Raw genomic sequence first — 20,840 nt, 5'->3', positions numbered from 1 at the left:
GGGCAGCCTCCGAGAGAAAACCATGGTTGGACGAGGGAGTATATAACCGCGCGGGAGGGTATGTCATGGCGTAGGCTTGCGGGCCTCGGTGATTCTGATGGCGGTGAATGCCGTAGTCATCATCATCATCATCACCGTCGCTGCATGTGCATTCGCATCTGGCCTGCCCCGTATCCTACCGTTGAATTCCTGGCGTGCGGGATGTTGATGAGGTGGTGGTGGGTGGTCGGAGCGGGAAAAATCTACGCTGCCGCTCGCTTGCACCCCGGCAAGGCAAGCGATCATGTGCTGCTTCATTATTCTTAGTGCGCGTGCATGCAAGCTCTTCGCATAAACTATTTAGGGCGCTGCCCTGCCTACCTTGCCTGACCTACCTGCTCTGTACGAGCCGACGGGCCTCATGCACGCAAGCACCTGACCAAGTTGTGCATGCGGCCAAGCCTCGCGTATGGGGTGGTGACGATATTGCCTCGTAGCGGGCGTCGTAAACAATCATGAATAGCATCTTCACCGCTCGTCAACGATCCTCACCGCCTGATTGACGCATTCGTAACCGGCTCGCCGGCCTGCCGTATCGCGGTAAGGTGTCATCGACCGCCCGCCCCTCGCCTGGGCAGCCGACGACTTAGGGCAGGATGGCATTGCTGCCTCAGGTCTCTACCACGGCGCGGATTAGTCAGAAAGTCAGCACGACGGATTAAGCAATTGGCGTTCACGCCGACCTCACTTCATTCCACTCTGCCTCCCATCAACAGACCTCGCGGCCCTTCGTCTGCCGTCTCCCACCAAAGCAACGTGGCCCTGTAGAGAGTCGTCCCTCACCAACATGACGCAACGTCATCGATCGCGTGAGTAATGCCCAATCAAGTTTTGCAGAGAGGGCACATCTGCGCCGTGCGTTCTCCACATCACGGAGTGCGCTGCTTCCGGCCGCCACGTGAGGTGCAACCCCAGTCCGCTGCATCGCCGTAAGTTTCTGTCCGTCCAGAGCTGGACATGTTCCCCTACGCTCTCTAGCAGCATCAGCTCGTCGGTAAGATGCAAGTCTTCAATGCCGTGGCGTTTGGCTTCGCCGCCCTCCTCGTCGCATACGCCGTGCAAACCTATCGCGGCTTCGCCAGCAACATCGCCGCCGCCAAGCGCTCGGGCATCCCCTACATTGTCTTGCCCGTCCATACCTTCAACACCTTCTGGCTCATTACCCATCCCATCTGGCTCTGGATTGCCGTCCGAGTGCTTCCGCGTTCATGGCAATATCCTTGGATAGAGTGTGTCCCGCTGCGCTCTCCGCCCGTGAAGCCCACCTCTCGCTAACACATCACCAACAGCTATGTCTCGCCGGAGTTTACGTGGAAAAAGCTGTATGACACCTTTCGCGATGTCGACAGCGAGAACGTCCTCCTCGTCTCGTCGGCCAAGATTGTCTATGTGACCGCGGATCCCGATGCCATTAGTCAAATCACCACCCGCCGTAACGACTTTCCCAAGCCCATTGAAATCTACCGCAGTCTGGATTTGTACGGCAAAAATGTCGTCTCCACCGAGGGCCAGGTCTGGCGCCACCACCGCAAGATCACCAGTCCTCCTTTCACCGAGAAGAACAATCACATGGTCTGGCAGGAATCTCTCCACCAAGCCCAGTCCATGATGGCCGGTTGGATCTCGCCGACGGAAACCTCGAGTGGTCCCATTGCAAATGTTGCGAGCGAATCCATGCGTCTGGCTTTGTATGTCATCAGTCGCGCGGGATTCGGCGTGAAACTCAAATGGCCTCACGAGGAGAAAACAGAACCCATCCCCTCCGGGCATACCCTCTCTTACAAGCAAGCATTGCAAACCCTGCTCCACAGCATCCTCACCGTCATCCTCGTCCCCAAATGGATCCTGCGTAATTCCCCCCTGGAAAGTCATCAGGCGGCTTATCAATCCTACGCCGAATGGGGTCTGTACATGCGCGAAATGTACGCCGAGAAGCTGCAAGCCATGAAGGACGGCGAGAAGACGGAGGGCCTGGATTTAATGGGCGCGCTGGTCGAGGGCGCCGGCATCAACATGGACGACAATTCCAATCCCGATCTTCATGCCAACGCCGATATTCTCGGAAATGCTTTTGTCTTCATTCTCGCCGGACACGAAACGGCAGCGAATACCCTGCATTTCGCCATTTTGCTTCTGGCGATGCATCCGGATTCGCAAAAGCGTTTGCAGGAGGATCTTGATAGGATTCTAGGGGACAAACCAGTGTCCGAGTGGGTGAGTTTGATGGGTCCACTCCTCGACGTGTGCATGACACATGCTAATCTGACCGCGTGTACAGGACTATGACCATGATGTTCCTCAGCTGTTCGGCAGCATGTGTGGCGCTGTGATGAATGAGGAGCTTCGGCTGATCCCACCGGCAGTACGTCTTCGGCCATGACCCGGTCACGTCCCGACGCTCGCGCTAACTCATCCGCCCCTAGGTCAACATTCCCAAATCAACGCCCAAAGACCGAAGTCAAACCCTCCAAATCCGCGGACAACCCGCCGTTCTTCCCCCCGGCATCTCCATCAATCTATGGTAACTGATTCTTCAAACCCCAACTGCGCGGAAAGAGCACTGATCCCCTCCCAGCACAGCAGCAGTCCACCGCAACCCTAAATACTGGCCGCACACCTCCCTGCAAGACCTTGAAGAATTCCGCCCGGAGCGCTGGTTCCCCGATCCCTCCTCCAAACAGTCATCCACCAGCACCACCCAGGCAGACTCGTACGCCACGGAAGAAGGCCTCGACTTCGACGGCCCGGACAAGCGGCCCGACACCGCTGCTTCGCTCTTCCATCCCGCCAAGGGCGCCTACATCCCTTTTAGTGAAAGCTATCGCTCCTGTCTCGGTCGGCGATTTGCGCAAGTCGAGATCCTTGCCGTTCTGGCTGTCGTATTCAAAACTTGGTCCGTGGAGCTTGATGTGAGCGACTGGATTTCCGACGAGGAGTTGGAGCGGGCCACTCCCGAGCGCAAGGCGGAGGTATGGGGCAAGGCGGATGCGAGGGCGAGGGACTTGCTGCGCAATGGGATGATGACTATCATTACTATTCAGATGCGAAAGGGCAATGTGCCTATGAGGTTTGTGAAGAGGGGAAGCGAGCGGTTTGCGGCGAAGTAGAGATGGACGTTTGTCTGGATACCTCGTTTCCTTTCCATTACATGTCGTGTCCAGCACTTGGGACAACACTGTGGATCTATGCGAAAAAGCACCGAAGCCCTACCTACATTGAAAATCGGCCGGCGAACCAGCTCAAGGCCCACCCATTGCACCCTTTCCTCCCGTCTCTTCCACCTCCTGGTCTTCTCCACCCGTCCACTGCACCACACACCCGCTGTGTTCATACTTCATGCTCTCAATTCGCTCCGGAATCCAACCAGACACCCATTCCTCGTCGTGCCCCATGCCGTACTTTAGCGAATTCCCCAAATGACAGCGGCCGTAAAGGTACATCCACTGCGTGCAATCCGAATACAAAGGATGCAAGCACGCCTGCGCACACGCATCTTGGCTCTCCGTCGCCGCGCGCTCGAAATCCTTCAGCGTTTCCCACGGCGAAAACTGGTCGAGCTGCGGGTTGGTGAATTTCTTGTCGGCGGATAAATTGTTCCAGTTGCTGCGGTTAGTGGAAATTTGCGGCGCGATGAAGTGCGCGAAGACGTCGCGGTAGAGGTAGGGCTCGCGCCAGCCATGCCCGTCGATCCATGCGCGCTCGAACTGCCACATTTCGGAGAGGCCGAAGGGGGTGACGTGGTGCCATGTGATGGCCGGAGAGCACCAGTGCTTGTTGGTCCAGTCGATGGAGGAGAGCGTCTCGCTTTGGAAGAGGGGCCAGGTGGCGTCGAGCCAGACGCCTGCTTCCAGTAGAGCGCGGGAGAGGATTTCGTCGCCGCAGCAGTGCTCCGAGGTGTCTTTTTCCCATCTGGCGTCGTACTCTGCCGCCCCTTCGCTGTTTCTCACGTCCTCGAGCATTCGTAACGCTTCTCGAGAGAGGACAATACCCGCTCCTCCCTGCGCGTAACTCGATGCTCCCATCGCATCCTCTGCGCCGAGGTACACCGGTTCCGTGTGGTCCAGGCGCTGTAGAACTTGCAGCAAGTTCGTCCAGGACAAGCTTGTATCTGCCTCTATGATGACAAACCAGTCGATTGTCTCGCTGGCGATCTCGAAAGCTTTGTGCAGCATGGGGAGAAACTTCCACTTGTCTAGCATCCACGCACCCTCGCGCTGGATTTCGCTCGGATCTCGGCCGTCTTTCCGAGCCTGCTGGAGTTGCCGGTAGAGTTCAAATTCTTGGTGCTGCTTGCGATAGGCGCTGACCGGCGCAATGGCATCGAAGATGACGTGTTCCGCGATGGTGTGTTCCATGTCAGAGACGATGAGGAAGTTTGGCACGCACTTTAGCGTCGTGGAGAAGTGGAATGGCAGTTTTTGGTAGAGCTCCGTTGCTCCAGTCTTGAGCAGGAGCATGACTCTGTCTCCGCCGGGCGCTTGCATGCACTGATCGGGAATTGGCCGCCATGAGTGCGATTTGAAAGAGGGTGGCGAATGGTCGGACGAAGCGGGTGGCGACGGTGATGAATGCTTGGGAGCAGGCTTAGTTTTCGATTCCCTCGATGAGCTGGGTGGCGATGGAGCGTTGCTTTCCTGTCCTTCTGGTCCCGAGCCGGAGTGTAGACTGGCAAATGCGGACAGGCTGACTTGCGGCGGGGTAAAGGCAGCAGGGCCAACCGGGGCTGAGACCTTGTGGCCACCAGGGAGTGCAAAGAGGTACCCCGAATACAGTACAAGCACGACCAAAGATACGATCCCCAGCCGCCAAATTGACATGCCCAGCCCCGCTCTCCCGCCAAAGGTCAGCATGGTGGTGCGCCTCGCTCGCTGCGGGGTTGAGAATGTCAGAAGCACCCAGTCCGTGGGGCTGAGACACTGTAATGCGCACGCATCATGATGGGGCTAGTCGGGGGTTTATCCAGGGAAGTGGCGAGGCCTGAAGGGATGGTGTGGTGCTGTTGGTGAAGAGCTCAGGCAGTAGCGGGGTTGTGACTGGAGGGGCGGCGCAGATTGCGGTGACAGCTAGGATGACATATCCACCATTCGTTCCCTTTGTAGCATCAACTCCCTCCTTGAGCCGTCCTCGGTGGTTATCGTCAAGCGCGTGTGCATCGTAGAGGAAGGGTGTGAGGTGCTCAAAGAGCAGAAGTGTACGCAATGCTCATCTCACGTTTGAGTTAGCGCCAGCAAAGCTTGTTGCAGACAAGCAAATCAGCGATCAGCGCTCGGCATGCGCTTGCTGCATTGAGATACCCCGCTAGTCACGTGACACGGCAGCGGGCGCCCAAATATATGCGCATCTTCAGCATAAACATACACTCCTTTCATCACTTGTTCCTCCACTCCATCTGCCTCAAACGCCCCGCATGTGCCCCCATCTTCCATCAGTAATTCTTTTGCCTGTCGCATACGTGTGAGCTGATCGGTCCTCTGGCCCGTACGGGAGCTTGACATTCGTCACGACTTACATGTCTTTTTTCATTTCGGGAAGATCGAGATCGGGCACAATGGGATGTTTATTATCATCCTGACCGGAGACTGGCGGCGCAATGTATTCCTTGCGCCCGGCCTTGTGCACACGCCCGTTGATGCAGATCACGTTGATCTTGTCGTGATTTTGTAAGACACGGATGTCTTCGAGCGGATTACCATCGACCAGGATGCAATCCGCATAATAGCCTGCCTTGATCTGTCCCAGCTCGTGGCCGCGCATGAGAAGCGCCGCAACGCCCCGCGTAGCCGCAATGATGGCTTCGTGAGGCGTGAAGTCGAGCAGCTTCACAAAATGCTCGAGATCTCGGGCGTATGTGCCATGAGGGGTCCAGGCTGTATACGTCAGTCAACCAGTTGCGCGCTACGCAGTCACCAAGACAGAATGGGAGATATTCAACGCTTACCAAACCCGTAATCCCCGCCCGGTAGGACTACGATACCCCTCCGGTGCATTTCACGCAGACCAGCGACAGCAGCGTCGAGTTCCTTCTTGTACCCAACCTGCTCGGCCTTTGATTGCGGGTAGCCAAACGCCTCTGCCTCGTAGAGCGTCGCAAGTAACCAGTTGAGCCCCGGGGCGACCACGTGTTTCGTCTTCTTCTTCTCGAGCATGTCCATGCCCTCATCATCGATGTACGACGCGTGAAAAATCTAGTTCGCGCATTCAAAGTGCGGTTAGCAATCGGTATCACGATGTTGACACCACCGGTACTCGCAGCTTACCACGTCGACACCATGCTTGACACACATCTTCACCGAATCACGAGCTCGCGCATGAGCACATAGTCTCTTGCCGAGCTCATGACCCTCGTCGACGCACGCAGCCGTCTCCTCGTCGGTAAAGTAGCAGTCTTGGGCAGAGCGGATTTCCGTAATCTGACGAGTGTTAGCAACAGAGCTCAGTTTGATGCCGTGTAGCGCTACTCGCCTCTTCCCCCGACATGCTGAGTTTGATGTTATCGACGCCAATCTCGTTGACATGACGTCGAATAACCTCGCGCATCTCGTCGGGTCCGTCGGCGAACGCGGTAATACCCCCGACTAGCTCGCCGTCCCTCCTTGCAATCTCTTTCGCGTTGGCAAGGTATCGCGGACCAGAGATATCCCCGGCATTAATGGCATCGCGAATGACGACGTCGAGGCGGTCTTTGGCGGAAGCGGCGCCAAAACACATGGTGTAGCCCGAGTCGATGTAACACTGAGCACTCCGCATGGTCAATAGGGTGTGCTCTTCAACACCGAGCTCGCCGAGGCGATCGAGGTCGCCACCGTTCCATGTGAAATGGGTATGAGCATCGCCGAGACCAGACATGAGAGTACGTCCTTTGCCATGGAAGACGCGAACCTTGCGGTCCTTCTTGAGCTCGTCGATATTGGGAACCTCGCCGACTTGGGTGATGCGTTCGCCTGGGATTATCGCACTCCGTCAACATTAAGCAATGCACCTCCCATGCTAGCTGGATCATTCATACCTTCGATAAGAACGTCTCCTTTGAAAGGATGACGATCCGAAGAATCGAGAATGTTACTGCAGAAGATGGCTCATCAGCGTCCAACGTCGATGCTTTCGTGTCTCCCGTTTGAATGCCTACACATCGGTGAAGAGGATCCTACTGTCTGGGTGTGTGCCAAACATGTCGTAATGCTTGGGCTGCAGCGAATCGTCGAACTTGACCGCATCAATCGAATCGATGTTGCGTGGGCGTCCTTTGTGCTGGCTGGTGCCATTCTCAGCCTTGACGGGCCAGGAGACCGGCGGCTCTTCGATTCGTGCAGGTGCCATGCTTGAATGGGTGTAAAGGTGGTGGAAGTTGGGAGGCAAGGTAGTACAACAACACCAGCGGCTGGGTGCTGTTCACAACGGCAGACGAGTAGTGGGTAATAAACATGGGCTCCCTGGCATGATCATGCTTCCGCCAAATGCGGGGCTGGCCACACTTCCCCACACTCCCGTCTCGCGGAGAAGGCGGAGAAGAAACGACATGCGCAACGCATGTCCGCACTCCGCCGACTTCTGTGGTCTCGACCCTTGGCCATGCCGAGCTTTTTACGTCCTCACTTGCTGCGTCACATTCCACTCCGCCCGCGTCCTGGACCGATACCCGCGCACAGGCTGCAGCTCGACTAGAATATCCAACATGGGCTGGCTCAGACTCAATATCTTGCCCAGTCCGGCCAAATCCGCCGCTCCCACTCCGAAAGCAGTCGATTCAGCCGACAACGACACTGAGATCTACGGCGCCACTTCACCGTTAGACTACCCCCGACAGCCCGAGGATGTGGCCACCGAATCACTGCCTATCATCCGCGCGGAAGTGGTCGCCAGCACGCAACGAAAAGGGGACCTAGTGTGGATAGTGGTGGACGAGATTGTGTACGACTGCACGGAGTTCTTGCACGAGCACCCTGGCGGCAACACTGTGATTGAGAGTTTTCGAGGCCAGGACTGCACGTGGCAATTCTGGCGCTTCCACAATCAGAAGCATCTGCGGGAGTTCGGCCAGCCTTTGCGCGTTGGCCGAACCTCGGGCGTATGCAATCGCTTTCCGGAGCCTGTCAAGTTTGTGGGCCTTAGAAGACCTGGACTCGCCGATGAATGGTAAGTGTACAAGGGACATGATTGGACAAAACGCGCGATTCGATGCCTACGATTTGCTCCTCCCTCCCGGCGAGCTGCTACATACCGCATCATAGTCCGCCTCCTCCCGCCACAGCTTGTTATATGACTAGCTATTCCTTCTTCACGCTTTGGCTACCTTGCTTGTACATTGGAAAGGTTGGCAGCTCAATCGGTGTCAGTCCGCCGGCCCACAACCCGGCACATCCAGCCCAGTCTGGACGAGCAGTCAGTCGATGAATCGTCAGGGCGAAAGGATTTTGTGGTTGGGGGATACCCACAGCTAAGGAAGGCGACGATGAACCCGATCGAGTTGGCTGCAATCAACACCGAGCTATTGGCTAGCATGTAGCCAACGGCGAGCAGGAGCAACTCAACGGCGAGAACGAAAAGGGTCAGAGACAAGATCCACGAGCTACGCACGACGGCAATGGTGAAGATGACGGTCAGGATGAAGCAAGCCCACACGTACATTCCCAGTGCCCCGTAGAACTCTGGGGACAGCTCGCCAGTGGCCTGGTCGGTATAGGAGGCGATGATGCCGGTGCCGGGGATGAAGATCATCGCGTAGCTGAAGTTGAAAGCAGCGTAGGAGGGGAAGACTGTGGCGCCAAACGAGTTGCCCGTGACAAACTCCTGCGGATGTGGGTTAGTGGGAAGCTTGCGCCGCGGGTATGAAGGATGCAGCTTACCATGATGCCGGCAATGAACTGGCAAACGCCGCCGAAGAACATGAGAACACCAACTAGGATATTGGGCGTGTGGATGCCACGCGCGTGCACGCCCAGGATGGAGATGAGGAAGATGCCGGTGGCGAAGGACAACAGGCCCAGAGGCGCTGGGTTTGCAAAGCTGCGGTGCACCACGGGCAGCGATGGTTGGACTGATATGGACAATTACTCGAAGGAGAAGGAAGGAAGGGGGCCACGAGGGACACGTAGTGGGGGCAATGGGGATATCTATGCGCCATGTTTGTTCCCTCACGGCCCAAAGCTCCGCTCACGTTGGCATCTGAATCGCTATGCTATTCCATGGTCGGGGAAGGCATGGCTGAGACGTGCGGAGATGATGGCCAAGTGACGCGGGGAAGACGGAGATGGATGGATGGAACAGCGGAGTTGACGGAGACGGAGCGGCGATGGCGCGGTTACGACGAGTGGGGCGAATGGCAACCATGGAGTAGAACGTGCCCTGCTCACCGCGAGACATAGCTTCCAGTGTGTTAGGCAAAAGAAGGTCTACGCACGACAGAGTCCACGTTCCCGTACAATTCCGCGACTCGCTGGCATACTGACCCATTTCCCAGCATTGTTGCTCCAAGCGTCTTGCAATTCCTCCGGAGCTTCGACACGGCCAATATTCTGATCAATACACCAAACGCCCTCGACGTCGCCATGTCTTCTGCCAAGTACCGGTATTGCGCCTTCCTGGATCCCTCCACAGGCCTCGAAAGGATCGGGAGTTTGGACGGCGAGCAAATCCAGCCGCTCGCCTTCTCCTCCGGTGCGCCGCTCTCCAGCCTATACGAAGTTATTGCCATCGATGAAGCAACCATCCGCCCATACTCTGACCCCTTGCCGCGCGCCTCGACGAAACTGCTCGCTCCCATCAACGGCCGCGACATCCTGTGCGTCGGCAAAAACTACGCCGAGCACGCCGTCGAGTTCAACAAGTCGGGCTTCGACAGCTCGGACAAGACCGACCAGCCCACGCACCCGGTCATCTTCACCAAGCGCTTCACCTCCATCATTGCGGATAGCGAGGAGATGCTGGCGCATTCTGGTTTTACGGACAGCGTTGACTTTGAGGGCGAGCTCGGCGTCATCATTGGGAAGCTGGGGTTTCGCATCGCCCAGGCTGACGCGATGAAGCACGTCTGGGGCTACACGATCATCAACGATATGACGGCACGGGAGAGGCAGCGCGACCACAAGCAGTTTTATATTGGCAAATCGCCCGATACGTTTTGTCCTATGGTAGGTCTCACGCCATCAAACTCGCCTGACGAGCGTGTCGTGCTGATTTCCTGGTCTTGTAGGGTCCAGTGGCCATTCCTGCCGATCGTTTCTCCGATGCTCTCCGCGTACAAACAAGAGTGAATGGCGACTTGCGCCAAAATGCCACCACTGACAGCCTCATCTTCAGTATTCCTTATCTGGTGAAGACTTTGTCCGAAGGCCAGACGCTCATGCCGGGCGATGTGCTGGCGACCGGAACGGTGAGCACCCACAGCATCTTTCTTCGCGCTCATGCAAGCTGGTGAGACTAATCCTGCCTTAGCCTGCAGGCGTGGGCATTGGGCGTACACCACCAGTGTATCTCCAGCCTGGAGACGAAGTCGCCGTGTCGATCGAAGGCATCGGCACCCTCACCAACAAGATTGCAGCACAGTCTGCATCCAATCCAACTCTGCGTCGCGTACAACAATACCATGACAGCATGCTACCGATAGCCAACGCAACCAAGACTTTGAACGCGAACGTAGGCCTGACTACGATCGGCGGGAAGCCTCTGAAAGTCTTCCGCCGCGGCATCGACCACGGCTCTCCGGCCGTCTTCATTCACGGACTCGGCGGCACCTCTGATTACTGGAGCCCGCTGATCCAGGCGGCAGGCCTGGAAAAGAGCCATGCGTTGCACCTATTCGACTTCGAGGGCCACGGGCTATCACCCACGTCCGCGCTATCGGAAATCAGCATCGCCTCGCTGGCTGCGGACGTCAAGGGCGTTTTCGATCATGCGGGCATTACTGGCGGTGCGACGCTCTTCGCTCATTCCATGGGCTGCCTGGTCGCCATCCGCTTCCTCTTGGACCATCCGCAGCTCGTCAGTAGACTCGTCCTCGTCGGGCCGCCGCCGATTCCCCTCCCCGAAGCCGCCAGCAAGAACAACCACGCGCGCGCCGCACTCGTGCGCAAAGAAACCATGGCCGCGGTCGTCGATGCCGTCGTCAGTGCCGGAACGTCCGCCAAGACGCAAGCGAGCAACCCTGTTGCCGTCGCTGCCGTGCGCATGTCTCTGCTCGCGCAGGACCCCGAGGGCTACGCAAAGGCCTGTAGTGCGTTGGCTGGTGCGACTGACATTTTGGATCTCGGCGCCATTCAGACCGATACGATTATCGTGACGGGTTCCGAGGACAAGGTGAGCCCGCCGGCGCTATGCGAGGAATACGGCAAGAAGTTGAAGAAGTGCAAGAGCGTCACGGTGCTGCAAGACGTGGGCCATTGGCACGTGTTTGAAGATGTGCAGGGCGTTGCGAACAGCCTGAAGGCATTGTGTTGAAGGCCTGGAGGGATGGGCATGCGTCTTGCAGAGATGTATCTAAGATACAAGTGGTCTCGATAGAATTCTTCCTTATCATTCATCACTTCTTGGTCATATGGGATCTGTGAGTATCATGTTCCATTGATCCAGCGGGAACACTGCCGGACTTAGCCATTGCTGTGGCTGCATGTCGGCCAGCAAAAAGTCCCAATTGGGGTTGCTGGCATCGTAGCCTTCCGAGCTGCTGGTTTCGTGATGACCGCTGGTGCTCGCTGTGCGGTTGCTCGTGCTCCACGTTGGTCTCGATAACGGCCTTGCCTCGTCCGGGCTGTGGACGTTGTGGGCCCCAAGGGCGATTCCGGGCTCGTGGAGCGAATGCCTCAGGATAGAATAATTGCTGCCGCTACCGCCGTAGCTACCATCGTTTCGCTGATCAGTGATTTGAATTTGCTCGATGAAAGCTTGCAATAATGGTGCGGCTTTCGCGCAGAATGGGCTCAGCTCGCTCATGCTCATGAAGCGCATGAAGCAGTCTTGCAACGCGGGCTCGACGCTCTCGCGGCAGTCCTCTTCCATGCCTCTTCGACGTAGCATGACTAACACCACAGCTGCATGGAAGGCATGGAAGCTGCCAACGCCGCGATTGAACCATCGGAAAGGCGCCAGCTTAGGAGCATCATGCACGTACGCGTGGATGTCGAGGACACTTTTAGCGGCGTCGAGGCACCGCAGACGGGACCATCGAAGGGTGGAGTCGTGCTCGGTGGTGGCCATTCGGAGGAGGATTTGTTGGTGTAGTAGCAGTGTCAGGTGATGCGCGTAGCTACGTAAGACGTTAATATGAGCAAGCTGGGGTGGTGTTGGCCACTCCTCTGACTGTTCGCCACTGAAAAATCTCGAGTCCCAGGATTGCTGCTCATTCTGGAGGACGGCGTCAAGTCTGCGTATATTGTCCAGGTCAACGTACCTCTTGCTCAGCACAGACTCGCAGATGTCGGAACAGATGTCGTAGAGGCGGAATTTGAGCAGGAGATATGTCATTTCAGTAGGTCGCAGTGTAATCGATGGCGTCTCGACTGCATCTTCCATCACGCCTGCCAGAAGACAATCATCGTCGGTATCAGCGGGAGGCCGGCAATTGGATGGAAATTGCGCGTGAGTGATGCCAACATGCCCCATGGCGGTGTTTTGTTGAGTATACAGCATCTTTACCGCCGCCCAGCACCGCCGTCGTTCCTCGCATTGGATGACGTCCAGCCCAAACCGGCTGGGATCGATGTGGCACCCAATGGAAAGCGCAAGGTGGTGAGCTAGGCCGAGAAACGTCCACGTCTGGCCATTGCTGTGGTTGATGCTGTAGATGAGAAGAATCAGGGCCTGGAGGGTCGTGACGTTATGAGTCCATAGGTAATGGTCGTGCTCCAGACATCTCATGGCAAGCGAGCGATATCGCGATGACAGGTCTTCAATCTTCTCGAGCGGTCGCGATTGATGACTGAGGTCGAGCAGTTGACTATCACTGGGTAGAGCGTGTACAGCGGTGCCGATGATGGCATAGAGAAGAGCAAGCCAAGCTAGTGGCATATCATGAGCGCCTTGCACAAAGCGTTCGTACTGCCGTTCGAATGTAGGGGCGTGGAGCACGTGGAAAAGTGAGGCGTAGGAGGTAAAGTAGACACGGACAAGTTCGGAGCAGTAGCTCTGAGATGGTAGTGCACCGAGAATGTCGTCCATGGATGCGGTTGTTGCAGGGTTCAGCGGATACCGCGTTATACTTGCGATGCCGGAGGAGTCGTCGGCCAGTGCCAGTCGGGAGGACTGCCATTGAAGGGACGCTGGAACAAAGCGAATGAAACCCTTGTCGTCCACGCGAAGTGTTCCATTCAGATCCTGTGGCGTACGTTCGCGCGCAGGGTCATTGTTCTCAACCGAGGACGACGGTGGAGTGTTATCCTCGTTGGGCGAGGGCGACGGCGGAGAAGAGACGCCATGCGAACGGAGGAGTAATTCCTCCAACCTACGCACGCGCCGAGCCAAGTTATCCTGTGACGGACGGACCGGCGTTTGATCTACAGGTGATGAGGCCGATGACTGCGGGCGGTCGGACGTCGATCGACGGGCCATATTGTTACCGGCGGGGTTGGAGGCGTAGACACAAGTGACGCCTCGTCGGACGCACGTTGAGCATGGGAATCCGTCTCGATGACAGCGGATCTTTCGCGTTCGACATGGCTCACAGGATATTGGCTGGCGCTTGTTTCGGGCGGAGTGAGGCATGGCGGGCGTGACAGAAGGGGTGAGAGTGTAGTCCGCAGGCGGAAGGGTGGAGGAAAGGAAGGTGCGGAGATGGAGTGCGGAGATAAAGTGCGGCTCCGCTTCTTGCCAAATTTGATCACGTGACACCTAATGTAGCTGTGAAGTCAAGAGCGGCGAGAGTTTCCAAGTCTGCACATTGATTCGTTGTCGACATAACATCGTACATACAGTCCGTCACCGCCTCCCTCCACTCAGTCTGCATCAAAGCCCTTCCTCGCTCTCAGCCCTCTTACGTTAGAAGGGAGCGGAATTCCAAAGTCATCCTCCTCATCCTCCCACCCCTCCCTCTCATCTTCACTGTGTACCTCCACCGCCTCCATGGTCTCGCCGTCAAGCTGTAAATGATAGCTCCCGGGTACCTTGCGTGGCGAGTCGAGCGGACTCTCCACGTAGAACATGCCACTCATGCCGAAAGCCCCGTTGGCAAACCTCGCAGCGATTTTGAGCATGATGGCAACCAGGTGCGCTGGAGGGCCGAGGATTACGGAGTACGCTTTGCGCGCCATCACAGTCGCGATGTCCTCCTGTGAACGGCGGGAGCGAGAGGCCGAGTTGGACACGATGGTGGCCGCGGAGGAGTTGGAGGATGTGGATTCACGCGTTGGCGACTTGTGGAGCGGGTAGAAGGCGGTCGTGCCACTTAGTGACCTTCGAGCTAGGATGCGAGCCTGAATCGCGGCGTAGGGGTCCTCGGAGCTGGGCCGTCGCTTTGGGGGTGTGACCGATCGTCGATCTTCAGACGGAGATGGAGATAGATGTACGGTCGACGTCGTTTCATCTTCAGAACCAGCGTTCACTTCTGCGTCGTCTGCGTGGGGTCCTGCCGGTATTGGCTTGACATTGTGGGGCACCACTTCAATGATTTGCGGTGACGGTTGCGTTTGATTCTCTTCGCGTTCTTCTTCGTCGTCGTTCGGTACCGCCTCATCATGAGGGACAGAGTCTCCAGTGGTGGCGTGTTCGACGACTGCATCGTCCTCGTCATCTCCTTCAACTATGCGTTCAATATCCAAACCGCCGTCAAGCGCATGCCGATGCTCCGAAAAGTCCAACCCAGCACTGGAATCCGGTGGCGACGGAGGCATATCTGTGGGTATGGCCTGGAAAGTGCGGGTCGGTACGATATTGTCGTTGTGCCGTGGGGGATCGGTCGTCGCTCCTAACACATCACCTTGCTGGGTGGCCCCGGCAGTTGTATCTTCTGCGACCATCGATTCAGTCTCCTGGGCTCTCGGTCTGAGTTTCGGCGGAGGCGTTGACGGCATGGCAGGTTGTTGCGACATGCTCGCTGACCTCAGCGCTTGAAGTGCTCTTGCCCTCGCCGAAGGGCTGACTGCCACATTCTGCATACCCTCGTTGAGCTCGGCGGTCTCCTCCGCCGTCTCATCTTGACTCGACGATTCACCGTCCGATCCAGACGCCGATGCCGATGCTTCTTCCCGCTCTTCAGGTTCATCCATCCCCGGCTCCCATCCTTCTGGTTTCCATCCATATGCATGATCGAGTCTCCATTTCTTCACCTTTCCCTCCGTATGTCTCCGCCTCTTCTTCTTTGGCTCTGGGGTTTCTTGGGGAAGGTCAACGGTAAAGGTTCGTGCAAAGGGACACGGAGCTTTCTCATAGGAGAGCACCTTCTTCAGCGTCTCTTTCAGCCCCTCGACTAGTCGTAAATCTTCTGCCGTCTCCCCGGGTACTTCAATCCGGTAATACGTTTCTGGCGACGCCCGGACGACAAACTTGCTCACTCCATCTACACACCAGCATTGCGATTTGGGTAGAACGGCGTGGAGTAGAGTGCCGGACTTGAGGAAGCTGACCGAGCCGGGCACGCGATAGATCTCTAGCTGACCAACTGCGATTGTGCGCTCGGTAGAAGTGGCCCATTGTAAGGTGCCGGAAGAGGATTGCGGTCGGCTGGGACTGCTGCTGCCGACGCCGAATCCCGACGCGGTGAATTTGAAGATGCTGGCGTTGGGATGGACGTAGAGGGTCTCGATGCCCTCGGCCGAGCCAATTTCCGGCTGAGCTCTGGCCGGCGGAGGAGTGCTGCTCAACTTCGCAGGCACGGTAAAGGATCGAATAGCATTGACTGCTCTTCGAGGCGCGACATCTGGCGTAGGCGCGCCTGAAGAGGAGGCCATGACGTCTGTCGGCCTTTGTTGCCGGCAACGCGGTGGTTGGAATATCTACTCCCAAGCAGGAGGAACAATGCAGCCTCGAACCATGCTCTGCTGAAAGAGTCGCGTGCGATTCCCTGGACAACGAGCTGGAATGCGGTGGCAGGTGTCACGCTGATGTGGCGCACGAGTGGCTGCGGGCATTCCCGAGATGTGGGGAACCTTGTGTCCGTGCACGTCCAACCACGACTCGTCACAAACACGTGAGATTGGTAACGTCATGTTCAATCTGCTACAACATTTACAACACACACAAGATGAGCGCCGCAAAGAAGGGTCTGTTCGTACAGACCACCAGCTTTGAGCCCAATGCCATCCTGCGTGGCGCACAACTCACCCTCGTCGGCGCCTATCGTGCTCTTCAGAATCCAGCACTCTTCACCAGCGAGCATTACCGACAAGCTGCGTTGGCTGTGGTGGCTGGTGTGGCCATAAGTCTCCTTGTATCCATACCTGTAAGTCATCTGATGAGCGTATATGTTCTCTTTGCCCCGACTGATCTCTACCGCAGACATTTCTCATCCAACTGGGCATCCGATTTGTCGGCCTCTTCAAAGACCTCGACCGCTCCACATGGGACGAAGGTGTGATTGAGGGAATCCACTACGTCGAGCATCATGTCCTGCAAGTCCCCTTCTTCCTCATGTCTTTTATGAGACATTTATCCCCGGCCATGGATTCAATGTTTATGGACTCTCTCGCCTGGGTGGACAAGACGTACATTGCCAAACACGAAGGCGAGAATCCGAACGAGCTGCGTGCGATGTACTACCCGAACTTGAAGCTCTATGAAAATTACAAGGCCAAACGAGAGAAGAAGGACAATGCGTATGCGGCCATGTCCGCTTTTCTCATGCGGTTCGGGAGGAGGGCGGCACTGTCGCTGGCTGTGTATCTTGCTTCTTTCCTCCCGTACATCGGACGATTCGTGCTCCCTGCAGCGAGCTTCTTCACATTCAACCGCGCTGTGGGCACTCCGGCTGCTGTGGTCATCTTTGGCTCGGGCGTCCTTATTCCGAAGCGGTTTTTGATACAGTTTCTGCAGAGCTACTTCTCCAGCCGAACCATGATGAGGGAACTGGTAGGTGTACAGCACACATTACGACGAACGCTTGCTAACAGTGAATTCAGCTCGACCCATACTTTTCCCGCATTCGCTATCCCAAAGACAAAAAGGCACAGTGGTTTCACGATCGAACCGGCGTGCTCTACGGCTTTGCACTCACTTTCTTTTTATTAGCCAGAGTGCCTCTAGTCGGCGTTCTCGTTTACGGCATCGCGGAGGCCTCAACAGCGTACTTGATTACGAAGATCACTGAGCCCCCACCACCTCCACAGGAGGCGGAGAAGTTCATCGAACAGGATGTGCACTGGAAGAACAAGAAGCAGTTCTTGGATCTTCCTCTCGACAAGCTAGACAAGTTCAACATATCCACGATGGTTGGAGAGAAGTCAAGGCCAGACAGCACTGGCGGGGCGGAGTTGAAGGGAAGGCAGTTTTCCTGAGTCGGGTTGACTTGCAGGTGGATTCTCGTCACCGTGATGGCACATAGTCCTTATGTCGAAGCTACCACATAGCTGGACTTCCTCCTCTTCTCCTATTCATACGCTCATTCCTTTCCTTCTCCTACCCTACTCTACTGTCTTTTGCGAATGTTCCCAAGGCGCATTTCTACCGCCAGCACCGCGGAAAATGGAGCTCAGCACATCTCAGCACGCAGACTGTAGCATATGCGGACACACGGCTGAGGGCAGCCCGCAACTCCAACTCCACTTCACCCCGCAGCCAATACCCTCGAGTGATAAGGCCAACGACGAAGCTCGCATGCCGCGAGAGCTATCCTATCTGCCGGCCTCGTATCTACGCGTCAGGAACCCGTCTACCCCTGCCTTATCGCCCCGGTCCCATCGCTCAATCAAGTCAATGAATCCAACCAAGGCCCAGCAATCCGCACCCGCTCCACCTTCCAGCTCCCGGAGAGCTCTATCTTGAAACCTACGCGACTTTACCCCTCTCGAGGACGTGCGGCCAAGCAGTAAACGATAAATATTACATAAATAGCTCCGCCCCGCGCATTTGGTTACAATGGAGTGGACGGATCCCTGGCACCTTCTTCCTTTCTTCATCCTTCTCATTGCTGGGGCCATTTTCTATTTCGCTGGCTTCGTGGTAGACCCCGAGGACGCGAAGAAGGCGAAGTACAAGCTTGATCAGCAGAAATCATGGGAAAACAGGCTTTGAGGTCGCTGGTGAAGGTGGACACCAAGAAGGATGCTTGGACTTGCGAATATCTGCATGTGAGTTTGTTCTCCTTGTTTGAGAGTGGTGGAGTATTTAAGGTGGTGCTGACGCAAGTGCAGAATCGCTGGCATCCCGACATTCCTTTCGCTGGGACGATCAAGAATGGCGAGGTAGGCCAGCTAGCTCTGAACTTGTGTTGTCAAGACGTCGGCTGATCGGGTTTCCAAGACGGTCGTCATCGGCTGTGTAGACTGGGTGCGTTTTTGAACGACCCCCTTCTCCTTGACAACATCTAGACCTACACCTAACGGCTTGACAGACGGGTGGCCAGATCGGGAACAACGACAGCGCCAACGACGTCCGAGACGTTGACCTCACTCGAGTACACTATCTGAGCGGACCCTTCGAGGTCGAGACGGCTGAGCCTGGCGATATCCTTCTCGTCGAAATCCAAGACGTCCAGCCCCTACCAGACCAGCCGTGGGGATTTACTGGTGTGTTTTCGAAAGAGAATGGTGGTGGGTTCTTGGATGAAATTTACCCCAAGCCGTATGCGGTTCCCCGAGACAGCCCCGGGCGGAAGAGAGGCTGACGAACGATCCGCAGGGCCAAAGCAATCTGGGACTTTGAAGGAATAAATTGCAGCTCTCGCCACATCCCTGGCGTCAAGTTCGCCGGTCTTATTCATCCTGGCATCCTGGGGTGTGCCCCATCGCACGAGGTGTTGAAGAAATGGAACGATCGCGAAGCGCAGCTCATTCAAGAGTGCAGCCACATGGACCGCGTCGTTGCTCTTCCACCCGAGCCTCAATCCTGCCACGTCGGTAGCGGAGATGCTGCTCTCAGGGAGAAAGTTGGCCGTGAAGGGGCGCGGACTGTCCCCGGACGTCCCGAGCATGGAGGTAAAGCCCCGTCCACCCTTTGTTCCTCTTCTTAGAGCTAACAGCTGCCAAATGGAACTGCGATATCAAGAACCTGAGTCGCGGATCGAAGGTTTACCTCCCAGTCCATGTAAAAGGGGCCAAGTTGTAAGTGGAATGCATGCCGCTCGTCCGGGAGCCCGCTGACGCCCTTCCAGTAGCGTGGGAGACCTCCACTTCAGCCAGGGCGACGGCGAGATCAGTTTCTGCGGCGCCATTGAGATGGCCGGCGAGATTACGATAAATTTCAAGGTCATCAAGAATGGCATTGCTTCACTGGCCGCCTCATCGCCGATTTATATCCCTGGACCGGTCGAGCCGCAGTTCGGTCCTGGCCGTTACATCTACTTTGAAGGGTTTTCAGTCGATGAGCATGGTCGTCAACACTACCTTGACGCGACTGTGGCGTACCGGCAGACCACCCTCCGTTGTATCGAGTATCTGAAGCGGTTTGGTGAGTAGTGACGTTGGGCTGATATCACGTGATTTCGACTGTGCACTGACCACACTTCACCTTACAGGCTACGACGACTACCAGATCTATCTATTATTGAGTTGCGCGCCTGTCCAGGGGCATCTAGCGGGCATTGTCGATATTCCCAACGCGTGCACTACAATGGGTCTCCCGATCGATATATTTGACTTCGACATAAGGCCGGAGGCGAAGGTTGAGAAGCGCGAACTTGGGTCCTGTGCTTTCGCCAGCTGAAGACAAGATACATACTACCTATTACTTGTTCAAGGACGTTGCGTGCTATTGCCTCCTGTGCCATCTCAAATCATCCGCGGTCTTGAACTATTCAGATTGAGTCACGGGGCCAACGCTTGACAAAGACGGCCTCGTCGTACTTAACATGAAGACACCTGATCTGGATTAAGAGAACACCGTATGCAGCAGTAGACATTCGGCGCCATAGAATCGACAGCCCGGCCCTCTGCATACATGCTAACGTGAACGCTCGAAAGCTAATGACAATCCACAAGCTCGAACATGCAAGCATTGCCCATCACTCAAGCACCCTTTGATACGCTGTGTCGCTCGTGTAATCCTTCTGCGGGCCCTTCACCTTATATCTGACTCCAAAGACATCCACCGCCTTATTGGCCAGCTCCGTCGTCAACTTCGAAGGCCTGAAGTCGTAAAATGCCCAGTATGCGTCCATCTCACACAAGTGCTCCCCGCGTCCGACCCACCCGCCGTCGACCTGCTCTAGTTCAAGGTCGTGGAAGAGGTAATCGAGTTCCTCTCGCCCATCATTTTGCTTCGACTCCTCCGTCACAAACCAGGCGCTGATTTTATCCTCGTCGGTGCTGTATCGGTAGACATATTTCCGGTTCGCGGTGAGCGTGACGCCGTTATCCATTTTCAGCTCGCCCTGCTCAGAGTAGAGGAGCTCGGAATGCGCATTCGCTCGGGGTTTGAAAGTTGCGCTGCCCTCGAAGATGCCAGACGGAAAGCCGGCCAGGACGCTGTTGAGCGAGCGCTTCAGCCGCCATGATCCTTTGAGACTCTCGAATATCAGCCTCACGGGGGTGTTGACGCTCATGTTGGGTGACGTAGAGTTGATCTGAGGACTACCTATTGCGGACGAAGCCATGCACTAGGTAGGAATTCCACGGACGAACGCGGGACATGCCAATAGACGCGAGCTGGTGCACGACCTTAAGGTGGTATTATTGCCGCGAAGTCCGGTGCGTTCACGAGCGAGGCGAGCAGCTGGTCCGGCTTTT

The 20,840-nt window shown here is 56.3% G+C and overlaps 11 protein-coding genes across 11 annotated transcripts; 5 read left to right on the top strand and 6 right to left on the bottom strand.

Annotated features, from left to right (window-relative positions):
* Positions 1-1,038: 1,038 nt before the first annotated feature.
* On the top strand, positions 1,039-3,146 carry BDY17DRAFT_319840 (putative P450 monooxygenase; the record flags this gene model as incomplete). The annotated part of the gene is made up of 5 exons (XM_033736346.1): positions 1,039-1,268; positions 1,329-2,253; positions 2,318-2,401; positions 2,463-2,560; positions 2,615-3,146. 5 exons carry the CDS (start codon positions 1,039-1,041, stop codon positions 3,144-3,146), a joined length of 1,869 nt encoding a protein of 622 aa, XP_033593856.1.
* A 285-nt stretch (positions 3,147-3,431) lies between these two features.
* Positions 3,432-4,526, bottom strand: BDY17DRAFT_226971 (uncharacterized protein; the record flags this gene model as incomplete). Its single annotated transcript, XM_033730150.1, has 1 exon — positions 3,432-4,526. A coding segment is annotated over one exon (1,095 nt), but the record flags the coding sequence as incomplete, so codon positions are not given.
* Positions 4,527-5,303: 777 nt separating this feature from the next.
* On the bottom strand, positions 5,304-7,515 carry BDY17DRAFT_288658 (isoaspartyl dipeptidase-like protein). The gene is made up of 7 exons (XM_033732230.1): positions 7,166-7,515; positions 7,046-7,101; positions 6,502-6,980; positions 6,297-6,449; positions 5,978-6,224; positions 5,549-5,906; positions 5,304-5,480 (listed from the first exon to the last, which is right to left on the bottom strand). The coding sequence occupies exons 1-7, from the start codon at positions 7,354-7,356 to the stop codon at positions 5,465-5,467; spliced, it is 1,500 nt and encodes a 499-aa protein (XP_033593854.1). The 5' UTR covers positions 7,357-7,515; the 3' UTR covers positions 5,304-5,464.
* A 196-nt stretch (positions 7,516-7,711) lies between these two features.
* On the top strand, positions 7,712-8,176 carry BDY17DRAFT_319837 (cytochrome b5-like heme/steroid binding domain-containing protein; the record flags this gene model as incomplete). The annotated part of the gene is made up of 1 exon (XM_033736345.1): positions 7,712-8,176. One exon carries the CDS (start codon positions 7,712-7,714, stop codon positions 8,174-8,176), a length of 465 nt encoding a protein of 154 aa, XP_033593853.1.
* Positions 8,177-8,303: 127 nt separating this feature from the next.
* BDY17DRAFT_342066 (GPR1/FUN34/yaaH family-domain-containing protein) lies at positions 8,304-9,402 on the bottom strand (the record flags this gene model as incomplete). Its single annotated transcript, XM_033738006.1, has 4 exons — positions 9,091-9,402; positions 8,883-9,028; positions 8,472-8,826; positions 8,304-8,407 (listed from the first exon to the last, which is right to left on the bottom strand). The coding sequence occupies exons 1-4, from the start codon at positions 9,158-9,160 to the stop codon at positions 8,304-8,306; spliced, it is 675 nt and encodes a 224-aa protein (XP_033593852.1). The 5' UTR covers positions 9,161-9,402.
* Positions 9,403-9,427: 25 nt separating this feature from the next.
* On the top strand, positions 9,428-11,519 carry BDY17DRAFT_8003 (uncharacterized protein). Its single transcript, XM_033738722.1, has 3 exons — positions 9,428-10,166; positions 10,229-10,408; positions 10,471-11,519. The coding sequence occupies exons 1-3, from the start codon at positions 9,585-9,587 to the stop codon at positions 11,470-11,472; spliced, it is 1,764 nt and encodes a 587-aa protein (XP_033593851.1). The 5' UTR covers positions 9,428-9,584; the 3' UTR covers positions 11,473-11,519.
* Positions 11,520-11,565: 46 nt separating this feature from the next.
* Positions 11,566-13,767, bottom strand: BDY17DRAFT_342064 (uncharacterized protein; the record flags this gene model as incomplete). The annotated part of the gene is made up of 2 exons (XM_033738005.1): positions 12,332-13,767; positions 11,566-12,277 (listed from the first exon to the last, which is right to left on the bottom strand). Exons 1-2 carry the CDS (start codon positions 13,729-13,731, stop codon positions 11,566-11,568), a joined length of 2,112 nt encoding a protein of 703 aa, XP_033593850.1. The 5' UTR covers positions 13,732-13,767.
* Positions 13,768-13,835: 68 nt separating this feature from the next.
* On the bottom strand, positions 13,836-16,056 carry BDY17DRAFT_288652 (inheritance of peroxisomes protein 1-domain-containing protein). The gene has a single exon (XM_033732229.1). It carries the CDS (start codon positions 15,909-15,911, stop codon positions 13,962-13,964), a length of 1,950 nt encoding a protein of 649 aa, XP_033593849.1. The 5' UTR covers positions 15,912-16,056; the 3' UTR covers positions 13,836-13,961.
* Positions 16,057-16,178: 122 nt separating this feature from the next.
* BDY17DRAFT_288651 (uncharacterized protein) lies at positions 16,179-17,554 on the top strand. Its single transcript, XM_033732228.1, has 3 exons — positions 16,179-16,402; positions 16,459-17,028; positions 17,079-17,554. Exons 1-3 carry the CDS (start codon positions 16,205-16,207, stop codon positions 17,451-17,453), a joined length of 1,143 nt encoding a protein of 380 aa, XP_033593848.1. The 5' UTR covers positions 16,179-16,204; the 3' UTR covers positions 17,454-17,554.
* A 616-nt stretch (positions 17,555-18,170) lies between these two features.
* On the top strand, positions 18,171-19,818 carry BDY17DRAFT_243102 (Acetamidase/Formamidase; the record flags this gene model as incomplete). The annotated part of the gene is made up of 8 exons (XM_033730402.1): positions 18,171-18,245; positions 18,309-18,359; positions 18,418-18,444; positions 18,509-18,738; positions 18,796-19,091; positions 19,136-19,217; positions 19,268-19,563; positions 19,631-19,818. 8 exons carry the CDS (start codon positions 18,171-18,173, stop codon positions 19,816-19,818), a joined length of 1,245 nt encoding a protein of 414 aa, XP_033593847.1.
* A 298-nt stretch (positions 19,819-20,116) lies between these two features.
* On the bottom strand, positions 20,117-20,656 carry BDY17DRAFT_306680 (uncharacterized protein; the record flags this gene model as incomplete). Its single annotated transcript, XM_033735043.1, has 1 exon — positions 20,117-20,656. The coding sequence occupies one exon, from the start codon at positions 20,654-20,656 to the stop codon at positions 20,117-20,119; it is 540 nt and encodes a 179-aa protein (XP_033593846.1).
* Between the last annotated feature and the right edge of the window lie 184 nt (positions 20,657-20,840).

Source organism: Neohortaea acidophila (assembly GCF_010093505.1).
Source record: "Neohortaea acidophila strain CBS 113389 unplaced genomic scaffold BDY17scaffold_1, whole genome shotgun sequence".
NCBI classification, from domain to species: Eukaryota; Fungi; Ascomycota; class Dothideomycetes; order Mycosphaerellales; family Teratosphaeriaceae; genus Neohortaea; species Neohortaea acidophila.
This window is presented reverse-complemented; position numbering and strand designations above follow the sequence as displayed.

Coding starts and splice junctions, on each gene's coding strand:
- BDY17DRAFT_288658 (XM_033732230.1), bottom strand. CDS start 7,356: ATGGCACCTGCACGAATCGAAGAGCCGCCGGTCTCCTGGCCCGTCAAG. Junction 6,981..7,045: donor AGGAGACGTTCTTATCGAAG/GTATGAATGATC, acceptor CGATAATCCCAG/GCGAACGCATCACCCAAGTC. Junction 6,450..6,501: donor TCAGCATGTCGGGGGAAGAG/GCGAGTAGCGCT, acceptor AACACTCGTCAG/ATTACGGAAATCCGCTCTGC.
- BDY17DRAFT_8003 (XM_033738722.1), top strand. CDS start 9,585: ATGTCTTCTGCCAAGTACCGGTATTGCGCCTTCCTGGATCCCTCCACA. Junction 10,167..10,228: donor CCGATACGTTTTGTCCTATG/GTAGGTCTCACG, acceptor CTGGTCTTGTAG/GGTCCAGTGGCCATTCCTGC. Junction 10,409..10,470: donor ATGTGCTGGCGACCGGAACG/GTGAGCACCCAC, acceptor ATCCTGCCTTAG/CCTGCAGGCGTGGGCATTGG.
- BDY17DRAFT_288652 (XM_033732229.1), bottom strand. CDS start 15,911: ATGGCCTCCTCTTCAGGCGCGCCTACGCCAGATGTCGCGCCTCGAAGA.
- BDY17DRAFT_288651 (XM_033732228.1), top strand. CDS start 16,205: ATGAGCGCCGCAAAGAAGGGTCTGTTCGTACAGACCACCAGCTTTGAG. Junction 16,403..16,458: donor GTCTCCTTGTATCCATACCT/GTAAGTCATCTG, acceptor TCTCTACCGCAG/ACATTTCTCATCCAACTGGG. Junction 17,029..17,078: donor GAACCATGATGAGGGAACTG/GTAGGTGTACAG, acceptor CAGTGAATTCAG/CTCGACCCATACTTTTCCCG.